The sequence below is a fragment of the Halyomorpha halys genome, unplaced genomic scaffold (genome assembly GCF_000696795.3).
Source record: "Halyomorpha halys isolate HHAL.00 unplaced genomic scaffold, Hhal_1.1 Scaffold4.1, whole genome shotgun sequence".
Classification (NCBI taxonomy): Eukaryota; Metazoa; Arthropoda; class Insecta; order Hemiptera; family Pentatomidae; genus Halyomorpha; species Halyomorpha halys.
In genome coordinates, this window is record NW_027116287.1 from 1728034 (window position 1) to 1750970 (window position 22937).

Here is a 22937-nt window from a genome sequence, read left to right on the forward strand (position 1 = left end):
AATATATATATAGACACTATATATATATATAGTCAAATTTTTATTCGTGATAGAACAGTTTATGTGATTCTAAAAAAATTTTGGGGTACTTTAGGCATGATAATTACATAAATATTACGATTCTGTTTACTCATTTCGCTTAGGAATGCATAAACATGCTTTTCAAGCTAGAATGTCAAAATTTATAAGATACCGGATATTAGTGCAGTAAAAAATCATAAAAACATGCAGTAAAAACCCCCAAAATATGTGCAAAATCGTTCAGTGAAAAAATATATTTGTTAGAAATATTAAATTTTTTTTTCACAGAAAATTTATTTGTATCGAATCTTTATTTTTTCTATGGCCCTAAGCATTATCATGAAGAATAGGAAACTTATTTCTGAATTTATATAAAAATTTCAAGAGAGCTTATCCTATTAAGTGCCCGATTCCTAAAATTGTGAGTAAGAGAAAAAAAGAATCACAGAAGTTCAAAAGCTTAATCAGTTCAGTATTTTTATTTTGTAACAAAGCTAGAAAAAAATAACGGATCTAAACCTGAGTTCTGAAACCTCTGACATTTTATAATTACTGATTATTTATTAAACTAATTTCATTTTGAATTAATAAAACAAAGTTAATGGATAACTTATTAAAACATTAAATTAAAGGATATTGCACTTAACACAAATATAGAGGTTATCCTTAAAGAAAAAAAAAATCTAAAATCGAATAACATATCGTTAAGTTATGCAACAAGAAAAGAGTTATGATACTGAACATAATGAAATAAAATTTTTAAAATAAAGTAAATAAATGAACAAAATATCATTTACAATTTGATCAATTAATATTTAATAATAAGATAATGAATGATACTGAAGAATAAAAAGACAGAAGAGATAATTTTGGTAGGTAAATTTATCAGAAAAATAAATTAACAATACCCATTTTCTTTCATATTTCACCACAAAATGCCCAAAACCATTTTGATTCAGATAACCTATACTGCTGACTAATATTTTATTTTATTAAAGAAATGAGAAAAAACTACTTACATTTCATCCTATCTCTGAATTTTATTTTAGATAAATAACTAATTAAACATATAATAAGAAGACTTGAACAAAATTTAAAAAAAAAATCATTAGTTTTTGTTTTATGCAAGCGAAAAACTGTTGTTTGATATTAACGCCCTCAAAATTCCAAAAAAAAAAAAAAAAAATTGAAATAGAACTTTTGAAAAATATAGATAAATGTATTAAACATTTAAGTAGAACATGAGAAAAAAATATGCAATAACAACATGAAAATCCACTTCATACTAGAGGAAATAATTCAACAATTTTATAAGTTTATTGTATTGCTGATACATTTATGACAGTGAACTATCGTGCATTTCCGTTACAGCAAAATTACAGCCACTTCCATGGTGTGACTAATATTTTATTTTTATTAAAGAAATGAGAAAAAACTACTTACGTTTCATCCTATCTCCTTTTGTTGAGTAGTTAACATCATAATGAATGTCTGTAATGTGCCAAAAGTAACCTGTAAAAAAAAAAAAAGGTTAAATAGAAATATGATAAAAGAAATATTCCTGTTCAGAAAATAATTTTAAGACATATATAAAGAAAAATCGGTAATATTTCCTTATTATAAATTTAGTACTAGTTAAAATTAGCACTGGATTACATATTAATAATAGTAATAATGTATTTATTGGCTGATAAACAGCCATGGAGTCTGGCCCAGCCAATCTTAGTTATAGTTAGTTTGTAAATAACAGGTACAATATAGGACCTGGTATAATACATGAGGACAATATAAGAAGGAAAAAATATAAATACATTAATATAAAACAAATCTTTCAGATTAATATAAACTAAATTTCACTGTATATTAACAAACAAAATCAACTTAATTAAAACCGAAAAAAATTACAAATTTTATAAGGAACATTAATACTTAAATTTAAATATACTTCTTTTTTAAGTCGCAATATTGCAATGTATTGGTTGCCATAAACGATAACGGTAAATCTAACGGGCAACAAAATATGAGCTATATTTGTATTGTATACTAACACACAAATAATTATTAGATTTATTAGCTAATAAACGAAAAAATGTCGAATATACTCAAATAATTTGAATAATTATTAGTGAGCATAGTTAAAAAAATTTGTTTTGATTAAAATAGAAAAAGTTACATTTCGCTTGATGTACTGTAAAAAACTTATGTAGAAAAGCAAACAAATTTTTAATTTATAGTTCATGATGAATTGAATAAATTAATAACAATATAATAATACAGATAGTATCATTGATGTTATACATATAATATACGTATTGACCGAATTCCCGTTGATAGAAAAACAACACCTATAGATAGGAATAATAAGGATACAAAAGTGAAAATAAAATTATAATAAACATTTACCACTAATATTGGGAGAGAATTATTTCTTAAGTAATTGAAGTTTAAATTATTAATTCATGATTATTTAATAAAAAGGCCTCTTGGAAATGTATAAGTTTTGTTTTTGATAATCGTTAATTATCAAAGCTGTTAAAAGGACTATATATTAAAAATGCCCGCGAGCCCGCTTAGGTAAAGACGTCCCTGACAGAAAGTGAATGCAAAAGAATTATTTATATTTTCAACTGTTTTCTGTCCTCCAGTGTAGTAAGACAATTCACATTACGTACTACAACATTACGTAATAAAATAATTTGAACTACTGCAATCCAAGAAGGCTTCGATACTTTTAAGGTGATTTTTACAATATTACGCTCAACCACTAGATTTTTCCCCAATTTTAGATACCCACTTTTTGGGGCTGAGTGAATCCCAAGAGGGATACATTACTCACAGGTTTGACTCACTTCTATAGTAACAGAATAAATAGTTACCTGCCAAAGCCTTATATCACTTTTCCATCCCGTTTCTCGCTTAGTACGATAAATAAACACAAACATTTTTTTTTTAGAGTACCTTTAATTAATGATAAATATATATTAAGCCACTTTTATTTTAGATTGTTTAATTATCCCATATGCACTTTAAGTGTTTTTTTAAATCATATAATAATATTCGGATGACATTCTTTACAGATGTCAGTAGATATTCTAGAACTAACGCAGTGTTGCGATAGTAGAATAAAATTTTTCCAGCTGTACGCCTAACCAAGGATAGGTCTTTCATCCGGTAACACAGAAAGTGAGGATGATCTCTGAATAATAATATTATTTATTTATTATGGGACTAGTAATTTTAGAATAATATTACATGCATCGATAAAAATAATTAGTGCCTTAGAATAGGACACAAAATAAACAATAAAAATATTAACTGAACTCATAGAGCATGAATATAACTAAAATAATAAATTAGATTAAAAAAAATTAAAAATAAACAACAGTATTTAACAGAATATTTAAAATTAAAAAAAAACAAAAAAAAAAACAGAAAACAAAACCATATTTTAGAAATCATAGTATTACAAACTTCTAATAATATAAATGAAAAAAAATGAAACAAAGATGAACTAAAAATACATATTTATAATATATAATAAAAGCGAAAAAAATAATAATGAATAAAAAAGAAGCCAACAAATTAATGACAAATAAAAAAAAATTAGTCCACTAAAAAATCATAAATATTTAGGTATATCTTTTTTTTTTTTGCTTCAAATAATTGAAACATGATTTATTTATTGATAGATATTACAATCTGCCACACATTTGTGGGCAATAGGTAATATTGATGAATGATCTCATACATACTAAAATAAAATAAATAAGTGAAAAAAAAAATATAACTCTCTTAAAATGTATACAAACAAAAGAATAGACAAGTGAACATAATCAGACTATCTGTATGAAAAATAAATAAATAAAATAACTTAATGATAAAATAATATATACAATATTAGGTATATCCTAATAATAATAAAGGAAAATAAAAATAATAATGATAAATATAAATATGAAGGATTCGATTAAAACTTATTTTGATAATTAATATCCTAAGAATGGGATAGCTCGATCGATGTGACATAGGTTTAAGGTAAGGGAGAGTTGATATCGGATATGTTGGCTTGTCCCTACCAGCGGGTTTAATGAATGTCTCGTCACCCGCATTACATGTTGACAGTTTTTAATTACGGGCTCCTCCTTCTTTAGGAGCCTTGTCAGCTGCAGGGCTAACTTTATATCACCCACTTAGCAAGTCAAATTAACGAGACCGCCGTCCCCTGGAATATTCCAATCTTTTTCTTTCCAGAGGCCTCTTCTATCTGTCTTGTAAGGTCAGTCGATATTCCCTCTCGGTTATAATGAAATAACCCCCACTCTCCCTCTACCCCAATGGAATTAAAAGGCTTAACTCGTTAAATTTCTATAATTTTCGTGGACCGTCCGAGTGACGTTTGTCCAGATTATGAGGTTAGAGATATTGGATAAAGTTGATAAGCTTCGACAAAAGACTTCTTTTTTTTATCAGGAGAACATCTGAAATACTGAACACAATATAATTTTTAATAAAAAACTAACAAACACATCGTCGATAAAAAATACAACACAGACCGCACAGATTTATTTTTAATCTTACTATGAAGATTCGATACTTAGGACTCCATCTTGACAAGAGACTTACTTGGAATCCACACAAAGGACTCAAACGACAAGAAACTGCTCGTAGATTCCGATTGCTACAACACTTACTTGACAAACGCTCTAAACTTCCCATTCATTACAAAAAATTAGTATACACTACAATAATCAGACCAATTTGGACATATGGAATTGAGCTCTGGGGCTCCACCAAACCATCAAATTCTTCCCGCATCCAATCGTTACAATCCAAAATCCTACGTAAAATCCTTGATGCTCCTTATTACGTCACAAATAAACTCATTCATAAAGACCTTAACATCCCATTCGTTGCAGATTTGACCCAAAACAGGTATGCGTCTTTTTATTCCAAACTCCTTAACCATCCTAACCCATTAATTCTTAATCTTTCATCCTTAACAATCCCTGATAATCCTCCGAGGCATCTGAAAAGAAGATGGCCACGGGACCTTCTAGTTTAAATTAATGTTTGAAGTACCACCAATGGGTGGTTCTTTCCCAAGATTTTCAAGTGTATATGAAACATACAACATATTTATGTTATTATTATTAGTATTATTTTTTACAGTTGTAAATTACAATAAATAAATAATAAAAAAAAAAAAATCTTACTATGTAACCGGTGTTCTTTTTTTTAAAAAACAAAAACACGTACGAGGCCGGAAAAAACCTGAATTCAAAATGCGAAAATAGGACCTTAACATAGCTCCTGCGTTCAAGAGATAGCAAAAAAATTAAATTGAATGGCGAAACATGATAATTCGTTGCCACCGACTGTTAGAGTATGTATTGAGTAAGATACCAACGTATTGTCACCATCAACTAACGTTTGGTTTTCACGTGACAACAGGTTGGTGTCACCGGACATGGAACTGTCAAGATAACCCGTTCTGTTGCATAAAAAATCCGGGATAAGACTTGCATATTTATAATGCGCAAATATAAATATCATCCTACGAAATCTGTAGGAGATGAACAGAGGAGCGCTAAAAAAGGAACAGCAAATTTTTAAGAGCTATTTATTAACTCAAGTTTTATTGACGCTAAATTTATTCGCTGTCTTTTTTTATTTATGCCCTGATGAAGCGCCGAAAAGTGTGGCGAAACGTAGGCAAATAATAGTTGTTAACTTTTTGTTTAATGCTTTTCGACTGCATTCCTGACCATTTTCAAAAATAAATAATTTCGGGAGAGTGAATTAGTCGATTTTTTCTTTCTTTTTTTATTGTATCATGTAAATATATGTAATTTATATATGTTCGATTATGGATTGATAAGTATGCTGTGTAATGTAACAACCCGATGTATTTGAGCAGCAGGGATGAATAAAGTTATTTGTAACTTAAAGTATTTAAAGACGAATAATAGAATTTCTCTCTCTCTTGTTAAAATCACGCATTCTTAACATGAACAAGATATTTGTTATTTGCATCTCGAGAAATCCTGAAATAAGATTTTTTATAGGGAATTTGACAAGAGAAAAATAAATATTATTTAAACATTTTTGAAATATTCGACTACTAGGGTAGTATGTGAAATTTGGGTGCATGCGCGCGCCTTACCAGATTATTTTTTAAAGCATCACTACCTACTACTACTACTACTACGTACTCTATAGAAACATGATGATGTAGAGAAAAAAAAGCTTGCAATACCTGTTCTTTAAAACATTAACTGCTAACCGATCCGTCATCACGCGTTTTATTCTTTTTTGTTTTCATTTTTTATTTTTTTTCTCTGAAGCATGAAAAAAAAAACCCGGAAGAGCATGGTAGGAAATCCATGTTTCCATTTACATGCCAATGTGTGTCAAATTTATTCCCGTAGCTCAACCTGTACCAGGGCTATATATGATCCGGCTCTGAACAGAAAGAATAAATGAACGCTTTCAGGTTCTACCCATAAACACTCATAAAAGATTCCTTGTTTTATTGTCAATTCTCTCTTCCTTTCACTCCCGCCCCTCGCTCTCTCTCACACACAGGTACACGCTCTTTCTCTTTGTAGGGAAACGAGGACAAATAAGCCTAAAAGGTTGGGCGGTCACATTATTCCTCTGCACTCAAAAAAATTATGTCACCTCTTTCATAAGGAGTTGATTCATATTAAAAATAATTTTGCTTTCTGGACTCTCTCTCTCTCTTCCTTTCTATTAAAAAAAAATGGTTTCTTTCATTTTTTTTTTAATTTTTATTCTGTCCTAATCGTATGTTTTAACATTATCCTTATAAATATTAAACATTTTTGTAACCTTTGGACCTGTTCTATTGGTCATTTTCAGACCTTTGCATCTCACATTCACATTCTCACCTCTGCACTGAAAAAAAATTATGTCACCTCTTTCATAAGGAGTTGATTCATATTAAAAATAATTTGCTTTCTGGCCTCTCTCTCTTCCTTTCTATTAAAAAAAAATGGTTTCTTTCATTTTTTTTGTTATTTTTATTCTGTCCTAATCGTATGTTTTAACAATATCTTTCATTTTACAGAATAGCTCTTCTACCTATTTTATATATCATAAATTAATATAATTATTAATGAAAGATTTACCTAATAACAATGATTAGTAAATGAACTGTTAAGATCAGAGATATTTTTATACAAAAAAGAGTAAGTTGGTTTAAAAAAAAAACCCTATGAACCAGGTTTAAATGTAATATTGTATTAAAATACAATAACAAAAACTTATCACAGTTATTTTTTCTATAATTATAAATATTTAAAATTTTTGTAACCTTTTGGCCTGTTCTATTGGACATTTTCAGACTTTTGTATCTCACATTCACATTCTCACCTCTGCACTGAAAAAAAATTATGTCACCTCTTTCATAAGGAGTTGATTCATATTAAAATTAATTTTGCTTTCTGGTCTCTCTCTCTCTCTCTCTCTCTCTTACTCTCTATATTATAAAAAATTGGTTTCTTTCATTTTATTTTATTCTATTCTAATTGTCCATTTAACATTATGTTTTATGTTACAGAATAGCTCTTTCACCTTTTCTTAATATCATAAATTCATATAATTTTCAATAAAAGATTTACCTAATAACATTGATTATTAAATGAATAGTCAAGATCAGTGATATTTTATACAAAAAATTGTAACTTAGTTGTTTATTTTTTCAGGGGGTTTAATTTTTTATTAATAAATATCAATGAAAACTACAAAAAAAAACTGTATTTCATAAAAAAATGAAAAAAAACACCGTTATTTTTTTTTGTATATCTATAACTACTTTTATCAATTTTTGGTATCATTTCGTTTTAAGTCACATTAGGTTGAAAGAGAAAATATGAAAAAAAATGGGGAAAAGATAGAAAAGGAAAAAAAAGGTGGGATTAAAAAAAAAAAATCATGAAAAAGAAAAAAAAAAGATAAACGAACCAAAGCCATGAAACAAAAAAAATTATATTGTATTATTATATATCGGTACCACTCTAATGATATTTTACATTAGCAGGTCTCGTGGCCAACTTCTTTTCAAGCACCTCGAAGGATTGTCAGGAATGGAAGAGGAAGCAAGGTTAGAAACTAGAGGGCTTAGGAAGGTTTAGGGTGGTTAGGGAGTTTATAATGGAAGGAATGATATCTGGTCCGGGCTAGATCGGTTACAAAGGGAACATTAAGGCCTTTATGTATGATTTTGTTTGTGACGAAGTAAGGAGCATTGATGATTTTATAAAGGATTTTGGATTGTAAGGATTGGATACGACAGGAATTCGAAGATTTAGTGGAGCCCAAAAGCTCAGCTCAATATGTCCAGATTGGACAGTCTTATTACAGTCATGTAGATCAGACTTTTGTAACGAGTTGGAAGTTTAGACCGTTTGTGTAGTAAATGCTCTAATAATCGAAATCGGCGTGCAGTTTTCAGTAAGTTTATTAAAAATCCTAGTTATTTATTTACTTAGATAGAGGTCATTTAGCTGGAAATTTTTATATATTATTGCTAGTCACCATAGCAGAGCTATGTGAAAATTTCATTTTTTTTTTCTTTTATAACCATATTTCACTTTTCATGTATTTTTATTTAACTTATAAAAAAATAATTATGAAGGAAGTTCAGTAATATAAAAAAATATATTTCTATAAAATTAAAAAAAATTCTAATTATGAATTTTAATAATGCTCCACAAAGTAGATTGGATGTTAGAAGATGCCTTTAGTTACCATTATGAATACTCGGGCGGTTGTAAAACAAGATAAAATTTATTCACACGGTCTGAGCAAGGATAATGTATTTGTAATCTGCCGTATCTTTTTGTGTGAAATGATTTATGCATGACTTAAAACGTCAAGTTTCTGAGTCTGTGGTTCAATGACCTTTTCTATTTCCAACTAGTCAGAAAAATTTGTAACAAACAAAAAATTACAATAGAAATCATATTTTTATTTCATTAAATTCCACATAATACTACCAACTGTATTAATTTTTTTCTGAGTCTTCAAATTAAATAAATAAATAAAAATGGCTTATTATAAAACTAAACTATCTTAATATTTTTAACTACTCAACATTGAACTAGTACACCATTAAAAATGTTGGTTAACTTTTTTTTAATGTAATAATATGTATATATAATACTATATATTTATATAATATTTGTGGATCTTATGAATCAGTCAATAAGACAACTAATTGAGGCGATGTTTCTATTTTGTCTATTTATATTTAATGTTATTAATTTTATCTTATGTGTTCATGAGGTTGGAGTAACATCTGAATTTTTTATCGATAGCCCGATTTTTATATTTTTCTAAAGTTTTATTTCTTTTAGATTTCGCTTGAAGTTGTATGTATATAATAATATAATTGATAATTATCAATATAAATTAATTTTTTATATAAAACTACAAAACAATAATTGTGTTTACATAATAATCGAGCTATCAACAAAAATCAAATGTACAAAATTTAAAATCGTATTACTCCAACCTCATGAACAGAAAATAACAATGACTTGTTATGTTACAACATGTTTTATTTTTAATAGCTATTAATCATAAATTATACTCTATACTTAGTAGTTTTTAGTAATTAGTTGAAGAAATTCCTTTTTCTAACCATTTTTTTTCCATTGTAGGGAAGACTATGCAAACAGTTAAGTTACAAAACGTTAGTTCAATATAGTTGTCATATTGACTGATCCTCAAGATCCTCACATACACATAATATAATATATACATTGATAAATCCAATTTATGTATTATTAATATTATAATAATATATGATATTGTTCTTAAATTGTGATTATATATTTAAAAACCTGTATTAGCCTTTATAAAAGAAAATATCTTGGAGATAAAAAAAATAAATACTAACTAGTTAACTAAGTAGAAGTAGTGTAAAATAATTACGAACAAACAATAAAATTATTAAGTGCATAATTTTTTTTTTTATCTTTGATGTTGATGGGATACTACGTTATCTTTGTTTTTTAACTTATAATTAAATTATTTTTTTCCAAAATTCTTTTCAAAAAATGTAAAAGTCAAACAAATAAACAATTTTTCAACAAACTTTTACATTATTTACCTAATCTGCCGCCGTATTATTCGGAAATTTAAAAATTTTAAATATATAACTAACTTTGAATATAAAACAATGACAATGAACAACTATCATTGACTAAATTTATAAAAGTATCAAATCTCAAAGAGATTTGGGGGGGGGGGAGGACGAGTCCAACTAAAAATTATAATGTAATTGGATTCCAGATATCGGAAATATACTTAAAATTTTCTTTTATATTTAATGTGCAAGTGTCGTTTTTTTTATATATAAGTACGATACGAATCAAAAAAGCAATTAATTGATTATGTACAATAGTAGAATATTTTATTTTAAAAAAATATTTTTAACTATGGATGCCAAGATAAAAATGAATAAATTAAGCAGTATTATATGATTTTTGACCTAAAAGCAGGAAAGAATGATAAAAATAAAATAAAATTAATAACATATTATTAAGTTTAGAATAAGCGTTATTTTATATATATAATTATCTTATAACCTCAACTTTTCTTACTTATATAGTTATTTTTTATGACTTTAGTATGTAATAAAAGCATTCAAAATTCTAAAAAAAATCTGTAAAGATTATACTATATTAATTCATTTGGTAATTTTATATTTTGATTTCTTGTTTTCTGGTTTCATTTATTAAATATAATAAAATATAGCCATCTAACATCAACATCAATTATTACTAGTACATGTTATTTACAAAAAAGAAATCCTCACTGTTAAAGATTATTGAAATGTTTTTTTATGGTCAATTGTCAGACATTGGAAAAAAAAATTATTTAAAAATCATTGTAAAATAAAGGGAAAAAGGTTGAGTAATATATATATGATAAAAAGACAGCCCTTCCCCTCCCATCCGGCTACGTAATGACAGACAATTACGAAACAATAGTACTGTTATCATGGAACTTTGCCCTGGAATGATTAATTCAAATGACTAGAATGGCTGGAGAATAACTCCAGGCCCTTCTAGAGCCACACTATTAAAATTAATGTTAATGGCTGGTGAAACCCTGGCTAATGGCCCTAATAAATTTAAGCCTAATTAATGAACTAACATTTATAGGACCATATAAACCGTCCGTGATTATTGAGGTGTTAGTATGAATATTATTACTGCAAATTCAACCCGTAACACGAGTAATAAAATTGGAAATTTTAGGATGAGTTATTTTATTAACGGAGTTTAATTACGGTATAACAATAATACATTTGACCAAATAGTATATGAGGAGAAATCATAACGTTTATGAACTAAAAAAATAAATAAATCAATAAAAAATAATTAAAATCAGAATTTATTTTAATATATTATAAGTATTAATATAATTTGTGTGATGAGCCACGGAACCTTCTAGTATATAACCACAAGGTTTCTTCAATGTTATCATGTTAAATTAACACCATTAATTTATTAGCATGTGGAATGCTTTTATAAATTTATATATAAAAATTAATAGTGAAATAATTTTTTTTTAATAATATGAACTGTCTCACATAATGACAACAGTTAAAGATATTATCTTAAGAATTATGAGAGTGCATTTATACCAAATTTATAGAAATATAAATACATTAATAAGAATAAATAGAAAAAAATAAAATTGGAAGTAAAATAACATCATAAACACATTTAAACGTATATAACGAGTGTTTGAATTTTTAAAAGCATATCGCCTTCTTTATAAATTATAAATCCTCTTCGATTTTTATTTTTTTATGTTTTTTACTTACTTTATTTTTTTTTTTATTTCTATATTTTTTATTTTATTTTTTACTTTTATCATGCCATAGGCGTTGATGACCAGAGGGTTTTACGCCTTTAAGCAACAATCAACAACAACAACAACGTATATAAAATATTTATGTCAGACTAGGGAACTCCGAACTGTCACATAGTAGTGGAAGAAAAAACATGACTCCTTGTGATCTCACCGTTTCTATCTCGATCGCTTCACTGGTATTGAGTTCAATAGCTCAGAATTTGAGTAAAGAACCAATGCCAGGATCCAAATATTATTATTTACAATAGGTTTCTGAGCCCCTCTGTTTCCAACTTCGGGAAGGATTGTAGTGATGGCTGAATCTGGATAGAGATGATGAGTGCCTGCAGTCTGATGCAATTCGGATGATTTATATGCAATAAAGTCTGCGAGAGTTATCCCATTAAAAAAAATAGATTGAAATTAATGATGTAGGGTCTCTTCCTAGCCATTTCTGACAAATGGGGGAGGAAGGGGTTATCCAATAGGTTACCAGAATGGGAAGGTCAAGTTTTTTTTTCGTGGAATCGTCACGAAATAAAAGGAAGCCCAAATAGAAGTGTAGATAGTTGAGGTCAGCAAAGAAAAACATAAATAAACAAAAAAATATTTATTTATGCCGAGAATTGACATGAGTGTCAAGCGGGGAATGTTGGCTAAAACTCGGATTGAGTTTAATATCATCATGAAAATTAGTAGTTTGCCGTTGGCTTAAAGCTGAGTTTTTATATTCAGCAGTTTACATAATTTAGCAGGTTACATAATCTAAATCGTCGATTAAGTTTTTTACTTATCACGGTACTGTCACGGCTTGAACTACGATTAGTGAAAACTCGGGTGAATTTAATAATTATCCTTTGCACCAGAAAAGTTTACCTTCAAATCTGGCGGTAAACTTTAGCGGCCAATGATACCTTTAAGCAGATAACAATATTAAAAAACCGTCCATAGTTCCAGTTAGATATATTATCTAGTAATGTATTGCATCATTCGGTTTCTTTCCAAATATAATAAAAAAGATTTTATCGATATATACGATTTGAAAGGCAAAAAAGACTTCAAAGAATTAGTTGCTCAGGCAAGAATGAAAAAAAAAATATTCCGTCGAGAACTGAAATAATTTTTTACAGTGGTCGGATGAATAATTTTTTTAGTGATTTCAACTGTGAAAAGTGGCTGTTGACCTGAATAACAAGAATTACAATTTCGAATCCTTACAGTCCAAAATCCTTCGTAAAATCCGTAATGCTCCTTACTTTGTCACAAATCAAATCGTCCATCAGGACCTCAATATCCCCTATGTTGCCGATTTGGCCAGAACCAGATACTAATCCTTCCATAATAAACTTCCCAACCACCAAAACCAACTCGTTTATTACCTGGCTTCTCCTCCAATACCTAATAATCCTCCTAGGCGTCTGAAAAGAAGATGGCCTCGAGATCTTCTCCTTTAGAAGTGTTTTTGGAGTTCTATCAATGGGTAGATTCTCCACATGTTTGTATCATGTCATAATATCACTTACAGCAAATTTACTTCATGTGTAGATATGTATACAGTTATAAATAACAATAAATAAATTATAAAAAAAAAAAAAATCAATTTCGAACTTGATTAAATGTTACTTTAGCCTAATAATGGACCACTTTTTGTTCCCATCAAGTACTGCTTGTTTGTAAATTTTTTTTGGTTGCCTTCTTTAAATTTATATACTTATTTCTTAAATTATAAGACGCCCTTAATAGCACTTGTTGGTCTGTGGTAAAATATTTTTCTATTTCTTCCCAACAGTCGAATTTTTGTATATAACAGTGTCAATTTTTTTAAACCCACCCCAGGGAAAAATTCAGGTTTCTCTTGTACACGTTGAAAATTTCAATGTAATTGCATTGATGGTAAAATATAATCAATGAAATGAAGACACTTTACCAACTTTTCTATTTATTTTATATAAACTTAAGTTATTTGATTTTATATAAAATGCATCCTTTTGATTCATCATTGCCGGTAGAATTTGTAATAATAATGATTTGGTCCTATGATTGAAATTTTAAATGAATTAAAAAAAAGTATTTCATTATTTGTTCTAAATAAATTATCGTTCACTGATTAGCTCCTTAATTTGTACGCCAAAGTTAATTCGAGCGGCGTTGTATTGTATGCTGCTCTGATTTTTCACACTCGAATTGAAAATAACAATGTGATAATAGTAAAATAAATAACAATGATTTATTCTCTGTAATAATCATCCATGTATAACTTTAGCCGATATTTACATAGGGAGCTCGGTTTTATATATGACCGATAACAAAAATCCAAAATTAAAATAAAAATTTAGATAATTTTTTGTATTTTCAAAATTTTGTTGTTGTTCTAAATTGTGTTTTTACATTAAAATAATTGAATTTTCTTTGTCGTTAAAAAAAAAAAAAAAAAAAAAAATGTGCGTTAAGGAGTTAAAAATTGCCTAAGGTGAACTTGGAAAAATAAAACAACCGAAAAATGTTATAATTATTAAGTTCAACCAAACCAATATTTGATTTTAATTTTCGACAACATGAGTGCGATCTACTGATAATTATCTCAGTTTCAAGTAACCTTAGTAAACTGTACACCATAAACTGGTCACTAAGTTACCGGAGCTTTGCAAAACTTTGGAATAAATCTCTAAGTTATTCATGTCTTAGTTTTACCAGTGATTACTGCGACCTGCATTTTTTTTTTTCGGGCAAGACTCCCATTGGAGTCCTATACTACCAAACCATGGTTGAGGGTCAAAGTATTTCATTTTGTGGGACCTCTACTCAATGAAAAAAGTCAACGCACCAGGCCGGATTCGAACCGGCACCGCCAGTAGACATCAAGTTGGAAGAAGGACCACTGAGTACGGGCTAATTATAATATATTAGGACTAATTAATATATTAGTTTTTCATTGGTCATCTTTCTAGGTTCAATAAAAAAGTGTTTCTAATGTTTTAGAGTATGCGTATTTTTTTACCAGATGGCAAGGAAGAACAGGTAAAAATGCAAATTAAAAATATATTATAAATTATGTATCCTTATTTACATTATTAAATTATACATTTGCTTTTTATTTGATTTTTTTTAATAAAGAGTTAGATCGAAACTCTTTGTACATACATAAAGTATATATTGTGCAGAGCACCGTAATGGCCTGTTGTAATTACTTCATAGCCATACCTTCATTAATGAAGTAAAGTCAATTAGAATCCACTATAGATTACCAAGAAGGGAAGTGATATTTATGGAGATACTCTGAACGCATTTAATGGCATTGTACAGGGATGATTTGTTACTCAAAATTAGATGAACAACTTTGGTATTATACGGTATGAAAAATTTAAAAACTGCGAGTTAAAGTTATAAATGTTTTAATTTTATTATTATTATTGATCAAATAAATATCTGATAGTTAAAACAATACCCAAATCAGGAGCAACTATTATTACATTTTATTATAAAATATTTGTGTCTGATTTAAATTTAATTTAAATTTGATATTGCACAGTTACTAAAATTAATACAGAATAAAATACTAATAATAAGTACATCTCTTCAGCTAAATCAAGAGCTTGAACAATACATTTCATAGAAGACAAAAAAATGATAAAAACAACAGAAAATAAAAATAATATATTTTGAATGTAAAAATAAAATTTAAACGATTTTTATAAATTTTTATAAAATAACGATTTATTATAAGATTAAAATTTAGAGTCAAAGATAATAAAACTAAACTAAATTACATAAATTAATACATTCATATAATTCTTTGTATATAAAATAAAATATCATTATAAAGTAAATAAGAACTAATAAAAATGAAACAAAAGAAGAAAACTGTGATATTATTTGATATGACAAATTTTGAAATTAGGAGTTTAAGTTATAAATCTTTTTATTTTATTATAATTCGTGATCAAATAAATATCAGATAACTTAAACAAAACTCAATTTAGGAGAAAGTATTACAAAACTTACAACCAGGTAAGATATTTTATGGATCAATACATTACATTTTATTTTATAATATTTGAGCCAGATTAAAGAATTATTTAAATTTCATATTGCACATTTACTAAAATAAATACTGATTGATCAGCCAGTAAATAAGTAGTAAAAAAAAAATTTTATTGGGACCTTTTGCCTTGTCCGACATTTTTTTTTTTTTTTCGTACCCTCCTAGAATTTAAATTTGTTTCATATGTGTACATCTGGTGAGGTGTGCCATATGTACAGCTGGCTTTAGTGATACCTTTGATCGCCTTTAGGCATTATAAAGTAGGAGAATGTCTTAATTAATGATGTAGTCTTGATTGGCTTACGCCAGTAGATTATTGGAGCGGAGAGGGGCCGTTCCGTTGGTCTTGTCTGACAAAAAGGCGCTGCATATCTACTATAACGCATGGCGTTTAATAATTGCGGGATTAAATAACTTATTCGGGCGCAAAAAAATACATCATTTTTCCATTCTGAGTAGACAAAAATGAAAACCTTTTCAAGGAATTTTAATATCTTTTGTGCTTTAGTGGACAAAGCATAACCTTGCTATTATAATATTAAAAGTAATAAATAATAAAAATTATCTATGAAAATTATTCTTCCTTAAAATAAAGAAGGAATGACTTTTAAAAAAAAAAAATCATAATTTCTTCAACCTTTAATAATTTTCACAATAATAAGATATCTGTTTAATTTGTTCAAATGTTTGATTTTTAATATAATTTTCATAATGCTCTTTCTCGTTTTTTGATTGTTTTTAACCCATTGATAGTTTTATTCATTTATTTTAACACATTTATATGTTTTTTTATTTATTTATTAGTTTTTAAACTTAATTATTAGTTTTTAAGTTATTATCCTGCTGTAGCTGTTTTATTTTCTATTTTTTACTATATTTCTATATTACGATGAAAGGAATATGGTCCGGGTGCGGTCAGAAAAACTCAAATAGTAGAATTATACTATTTTATTGAGAATTATACTATTTATATTTTTGGCTCAATAAAATAGTATAATTCTACTATTTGAGTTTTTTTGACCGCACCCGGACCATATTCCTTTCATATTTACACACGGTCAATCAATAATCTTCCAGTATTTCTATATTCCATTTTTCTAATTTTTTTTTTTCCTACTCTCTCATGCCTTCCTTCTCCAGTGATCCGCAACACACGTTCAATCCATTTTTGTAACTGATTGCACTTAACTGAAAGGAAGGCATGAGATATTGAGAAAAAAAATTAGGAAAATTTAATGTAACTTTGTCTGAGAAGAAGAAAGTAAAAAAAAAATAATAATAAATTTGAAAAAATATATATATTTCAAATATATTGGATTTAGGTTATAGTTAATTATTGTTTGAAAAAATGAAACGCGGAAAAAATATATTTTTGATTAACCTATGTTTAATAATAATTATTATTATCCACAGAATTGCGGAATAAAGAATTGCTCTCTCTTGGGGGTATTTTTTATATTTCTGATTTATGTTTGAATTTGTTATTTCGGTTTGTTATTAGTTTTATTTAATAGAAATTTGAATATTATAAATTATGGTGAGTTTTCTTATTTTGACTCATAAATAAATATAATGACTACCTTGTTCGTTAATATAGTTTTGAATTATTTTTATTTCATTTTAATTAATTAAACAATTAAGAATTTCTTTAAATGTATACTTGACGAATAGTTGATGTAATGTTACTGAGCAGTTATTATAATAAATGACCAGATTTTACAAACCGTTTTTGCTCATTAAAAAAAAAGTTTAGCTTTAGGCAATAATGTAGATTTGTTTGGTTATGAAAATAACAAATGAGTACATCTCTATACCTGAATTTAAAGCAAGAACAATACATTACTCAGAAGAAACTAATGCAAAAAAAAAAAAAAAATACAAAAATAGCTCAGCGAACTCAAAATGAAACCAATGTCTGCAGGAATCCCTCAAGGTTCTACCCTGGCCCCACTGCTGACCGTGATATTCACATATGACTTACCGACAGACAAGTAATAACTGCGACGTATGCCAACGAGACTGCTATCATTACGAGAAATACAGGCGGTTTACAGGCCACACTAACACTACAACATAAAGACCTGGTTTATACAATGGAAAATAATGATTAACCACGACAAATCACATGCCACATTTACTCTACGACACAAAACATGTCATTCAGTTTACATAGACAATTACCATATACCAAAAACAAATACTGTTACTTATGTACGACTTACTTATGACAGAAGGGTCCACACGTTAAAACAAAACGTAAAACGCTTAATTTCCCACTGAGACAATTATTTATTTATACTAAACAATCGTTATAAATTATTCCTTGCAGAAACTTTGCGTTTACAACTATTTACTAAAATCCATTTATTAAATTTATGGGTAGGCTAAAGAAATGTTTAAGACTGGCAACGAACTCTCCACTTTACGTCTCAAACGATACCATTTACACCGACCTACGCTTAGGAATGCGTAACTGTAAGGAACCACGTTCTTATGATTTATAAACGGTTTTACGATAAATTATATGGACATTCCAATACATTTGTAAGACAGATGGCAGAAAGTGATATGTTATACAATTGATTTTTAAAAATCAATATAAATATTTATTTTTAGTTTCAAGTACTCATGATTTGAAAACATTCGCTAAACAAATATATGATAGTAGACGAATTAGGTCATTACAGGATTATATAAACAGAAAAAAAGAACAATAAATACTTCGCAATAATTAAAATTGTATTTTCTTGTTGGAACGGGAATAATTCATTAGTCTGCGATAAAAGATATCATAAATTCATTTATTTGTACCAGCTTTTGTTCCAAGATAATTGAAAATTAATGTCAGTGCTTTAAATATCCATTAACAGTGAATATTTAATTAATAATTCGTTTCTCATATATAAATTCAATGTTTTTTATATAATTTTCCAATCCCCTTGAATTCACTAATTACAACTGCGATTGAATGGGGATGGTTCATTTTTATGAATTTATATATGTATTCATATACCGGTACTATAACATGAGTATTATATTTAATTAGTGATAAATTCTCGAACGTTAAAATACATTCACTATTAGATATGAACTATTACTGGCAAAAATTTGATATTGATTTTAAAAAGTTCTCTTCAGCATACTTTAATTTATAATTATTAATGGAATATACTATATTTTGTAACTTTATAAAAGTTATAAAATAAATTGTACCATATTATAGCTATGTTGATGTTTCCTTATCTCTTATATTTTATAAGATCATAATAAATATACACATAATTAATAAATTTCGTAGGTTTTACAACAGTTCGAACGACTATATACGTATACGTTTTTTAATAATAGTAATTAGTGCTACTAAATATTATATCAAATATATATCGAATATTATACTTAGTCCTAAATAACAATATTCGTTCTAATATTTAATTGCTAATTTTTAATATGTGCTCTCTGAAATCTTTTAATCTTTGATTTTGTTTTTTTTCTTTTTCTTAGTTAATCCCTTATGATTTATGATAAGATGAATGTTTTAATTTTATTTGTTTTCTTTTTTATTACATTTAATAAAAAACATTATTGGATGTATATAATAGTCATTTAAACGTTTGTTTTTTTTCTTTTCTTTCTAATTTATTATTGCTAGCTGCATTGTTATGTTGTTTTAATATTTTAAATTTCTTTATTATACCTTAATGCACTGAAGACCATTTCAAATTCCTATTATGTTATTTTAATGGGATTTTTCCTAGAATAAATAAAAAATATTCCCGATGTGGAGCGGAATTAACTCAATCTATGTGTAAAATCGTGGATGCCTGGTATGTAACTCAGAAGAAAAGAAAGATACTATTCACTTTTTGTAAACCTGTCACAACTTTAGTGAAATTAGAAAAAAATATTTTGGACAGCGGATCTGATCTCTAGAATAACTTTTCAGTTTATTAAAAAACTCTAACAAGAGAGCTCTTAGCAACTATGTACGATGGGCAACATTGGAAAGAGCTCAGTTGGTTAACATGTCAGGGATCAATGCTATACCACATAATGTTATTTAATAAAACCAATGTTGTATTAAATTACTAATGTTGATGTTTTGAGCATATAAATTATTTATTTTCAAAAGTTTGTTATTTGTGCGTTTTTTTTAAAATTACACATATGTTTCGACAAATGGATATTTTTTACCATTGTTTATGTATACTCTAAAAAAATAAATAAATAAAATTGTAATTCTTCTTTTACACGATTTTCAATAATTTTATTTTAAGTTCTTGGTTAAGGATGGGTTGTAACATAGGTTACTAATTAACCTTTTTTCTTTTTTAAAATGCAGTGGAAAATCCCTCTGTTTACATCGGGACCTCCTTGTTCTATACTTCAGGTATCCCGAGTGTATTTTACGATGATAATAAATTATTATGGAAAAAGGGGGGCTGAAAATTGTGAGACTTTTCTGGCGATAACATGCATATATATATTTTCTCTCAAGTTTCAAAGTGTTTATGCCTGGAGGGGCAATAATGGTTAGTGAGTTAGTTCAGAAATCTTTATCTATAATGATATAATATAGGAATAAATTTGGGTGGTCTCATGGCTTATATATTATGGCTTATCTGCTGTGTGACGTCTTCGCCGCCGCAGTGACGTCTTCTAGCCGCTTTCAGGCGCAGGTTCAGCGGTTGGCGAACTGGTTAAGACCACGTATCCTCGCCTGATGTCTGAAAGACGTCTTTTTCCCTCAGAGGCTGGACAGCGTGTCCTGGACTCTGGCGTGATGGTAAGGGTAGGCCAGGTCCTAGCTTGCATGGTGCTTAGGCTGGGCCGGCATTGCGTCTTCGGGGTCTTCCGGTGTCCGCGGCAAGGGGGGGGGGCATCAGAAAATGAGACTCCCGACCCCGACTTTATATAAAATCCAAAAATAACCGAAAAATTGGGATTACTTAAATCCGACACCCTCAAACTAATATAAAGTACATAGTCCTTATATATTAATATACTCGAATACAGATCAATATTATTCTTTAAATTTATATACTAATCAAGGCTATTCGACATGAAGTAACAGACTTATTTAACTAAATAACCTCTAATTTCTGGTTCAACCCTAATGATGTCAGTAGTTGGAGATAAAAACCACCGACCTTCCCCCCTAGGGGGGCTTATTCTTGGCTTTAAGGATAGCTTTTAGGGGGGATCAATAGAACTAACTGCATCCTGTATGCTCCCGTCCAAAGTAGCCCAGCCTCCATTAGCAAAAAGTTTGTTTGTCCCTTTTGTTCCTCCTGATCCCTTCCTCTGTTTTGTCAGCACCTCTTTATATACCTCCATTTATAAGCCCTTTTAGCGGAGGTTCTCTCTTTTACACACTTTTGTTATTTATATTTACGAATCTGGATAATTAGAAGTAAATATTTCTATTATAAATAGATGTTAGAGTCATGAAAACGGTATTTACATACACTACCGCAATCAACTAAATAATTATTTAAGATATTATCAGTAGATTCAAAAGAAAATCATCAATTCTATCAAATAGCAGTAACAGAAAAATCCACAGACAAATTGTAGTTGTTAAAATCGTTGTTGATTATTGTTAAAAATAAAAATTTGCCTTCAAATTAATCATTACACTGCGTTACCACTGAGGTTTATTCTAAGGCTCTAAAGCCTAATTTTGATGCTTGTAATATTATTATGGGATCAATCCTAGGATAAATAAAGAAAATTATTATTATTAGGATTGTGCGTGTGTGGGTATAAACTAATAAAACTTAATATAATATCACATTAAATGATTCGTTTGGGCACATTGTTCAGATATTTTATTTATTTGCATCAACAATTTTATGTATCTTTTATTAAATTAAACAAATTAATATTGTGTATAATTTTTTTTCTTTAATTAACTCGTTCACAGTGCGGTAAAATTACGAATTATAGTTCAAAAAATGTCTATTTTTTTATGTTCGGAAATACTTCGGCATGTATAAAAAAAAAATTATTTTTTACACGTACCTTGTTAGTAATTAGTAATTATATGATTTTAAAACACGGGATACATAAGCCACAATCCGGGCAGTAGTATCTTGTTTCCTTCTTCACATTCTTCCAATTATTTTTTTCGAACAGCACACTAGATGAAGTCCATATGGTTTGGCTTTATTTGAAGTTGGCTGAATAATATTAAAAAAAAGTCTATCAAACGGAAAGGTGTGGAAATAGAGGAAGGTCTACTGCCTGGTATTTTGCTATTAGTTTATCTAACAGTTAAAGTCAAAAGTTTAATGCAGTACATATGCATTCCAAATGGCTTGGTAAAGAAGGTATCTACAAAATTTATATAATTTTTTTCTTCTTCTTGTTAAGGAGTAATATCTTGGATTCAAGTCGGCCTTGTCTACTCCTCTCATTGTAAAATTGTAATCGGATTCAACCTTTGGAACTATTTTTATCTTGTTTTTTTGTACCGTTGTAATATCGCGTTGTAAGTTATTAAAACATCCTTCGTATATTTCCACTTTAGAATGCAGATCTTACCGTACTGGAATGATACTTTGTCCATCTTTTCAATTTTTCAGTTTTTATAGCTGCTAGTATATGAGTATATGCCGCTCCGCTAGTGACTAACGGGATAAACAAAAACGATTGAAAAAATTAAGGTTTTTAAAAACTAACGGGAGATGATTTTTAAATATTTATTTATTGCTATTTGCAACTGTACATTAAAATATATTTAGTAAATCTGACCTAAGTTAAATTGGAGTGTTACAGGCATGTAGAGAAACTAACCATTGATAGCACTCTAATGACATTTTACATTAGCTGGTCTCGTGGCCATCTTCTTTTCAGACGCCTCGGAAGATTGTCAGGAATGGAAGAGGATGCAAGGTTAGAAACTAGGGGGTTTGAGTGGTTAGAGAGTTTATAATGGAAGGAGTGATATCTGGTTCGGGCTAGATCGGTTACATAGGGAACA

General features: G+C 28.3%; 1 protein-coding gene across 3 annotated transcripts in view; it reads right to left on the minus strand.

The window, feature by feature from the left end:
* Positions 1-22937, minus strand: part of LOC106688107 (acid sphingomyelinase-like phosphodiesterase 3b) — a 940469-nt gene that overhangs the window by 157195 nt on the left and 760337 nt on the right. For all 3 annotated transcript variants that reach the window (XM_067053111.1, XM_067053110.1, XM_067053109.1), the window contains one exon: positions 1465-1533. In XM_067053111.1, coding sequence (XP_066909212.1) covers positions 1465-1533 — 69 coding nt within the window. The remainder of the gene's footprint in view (positions 1-1464; positions 1534-22937) is intronic.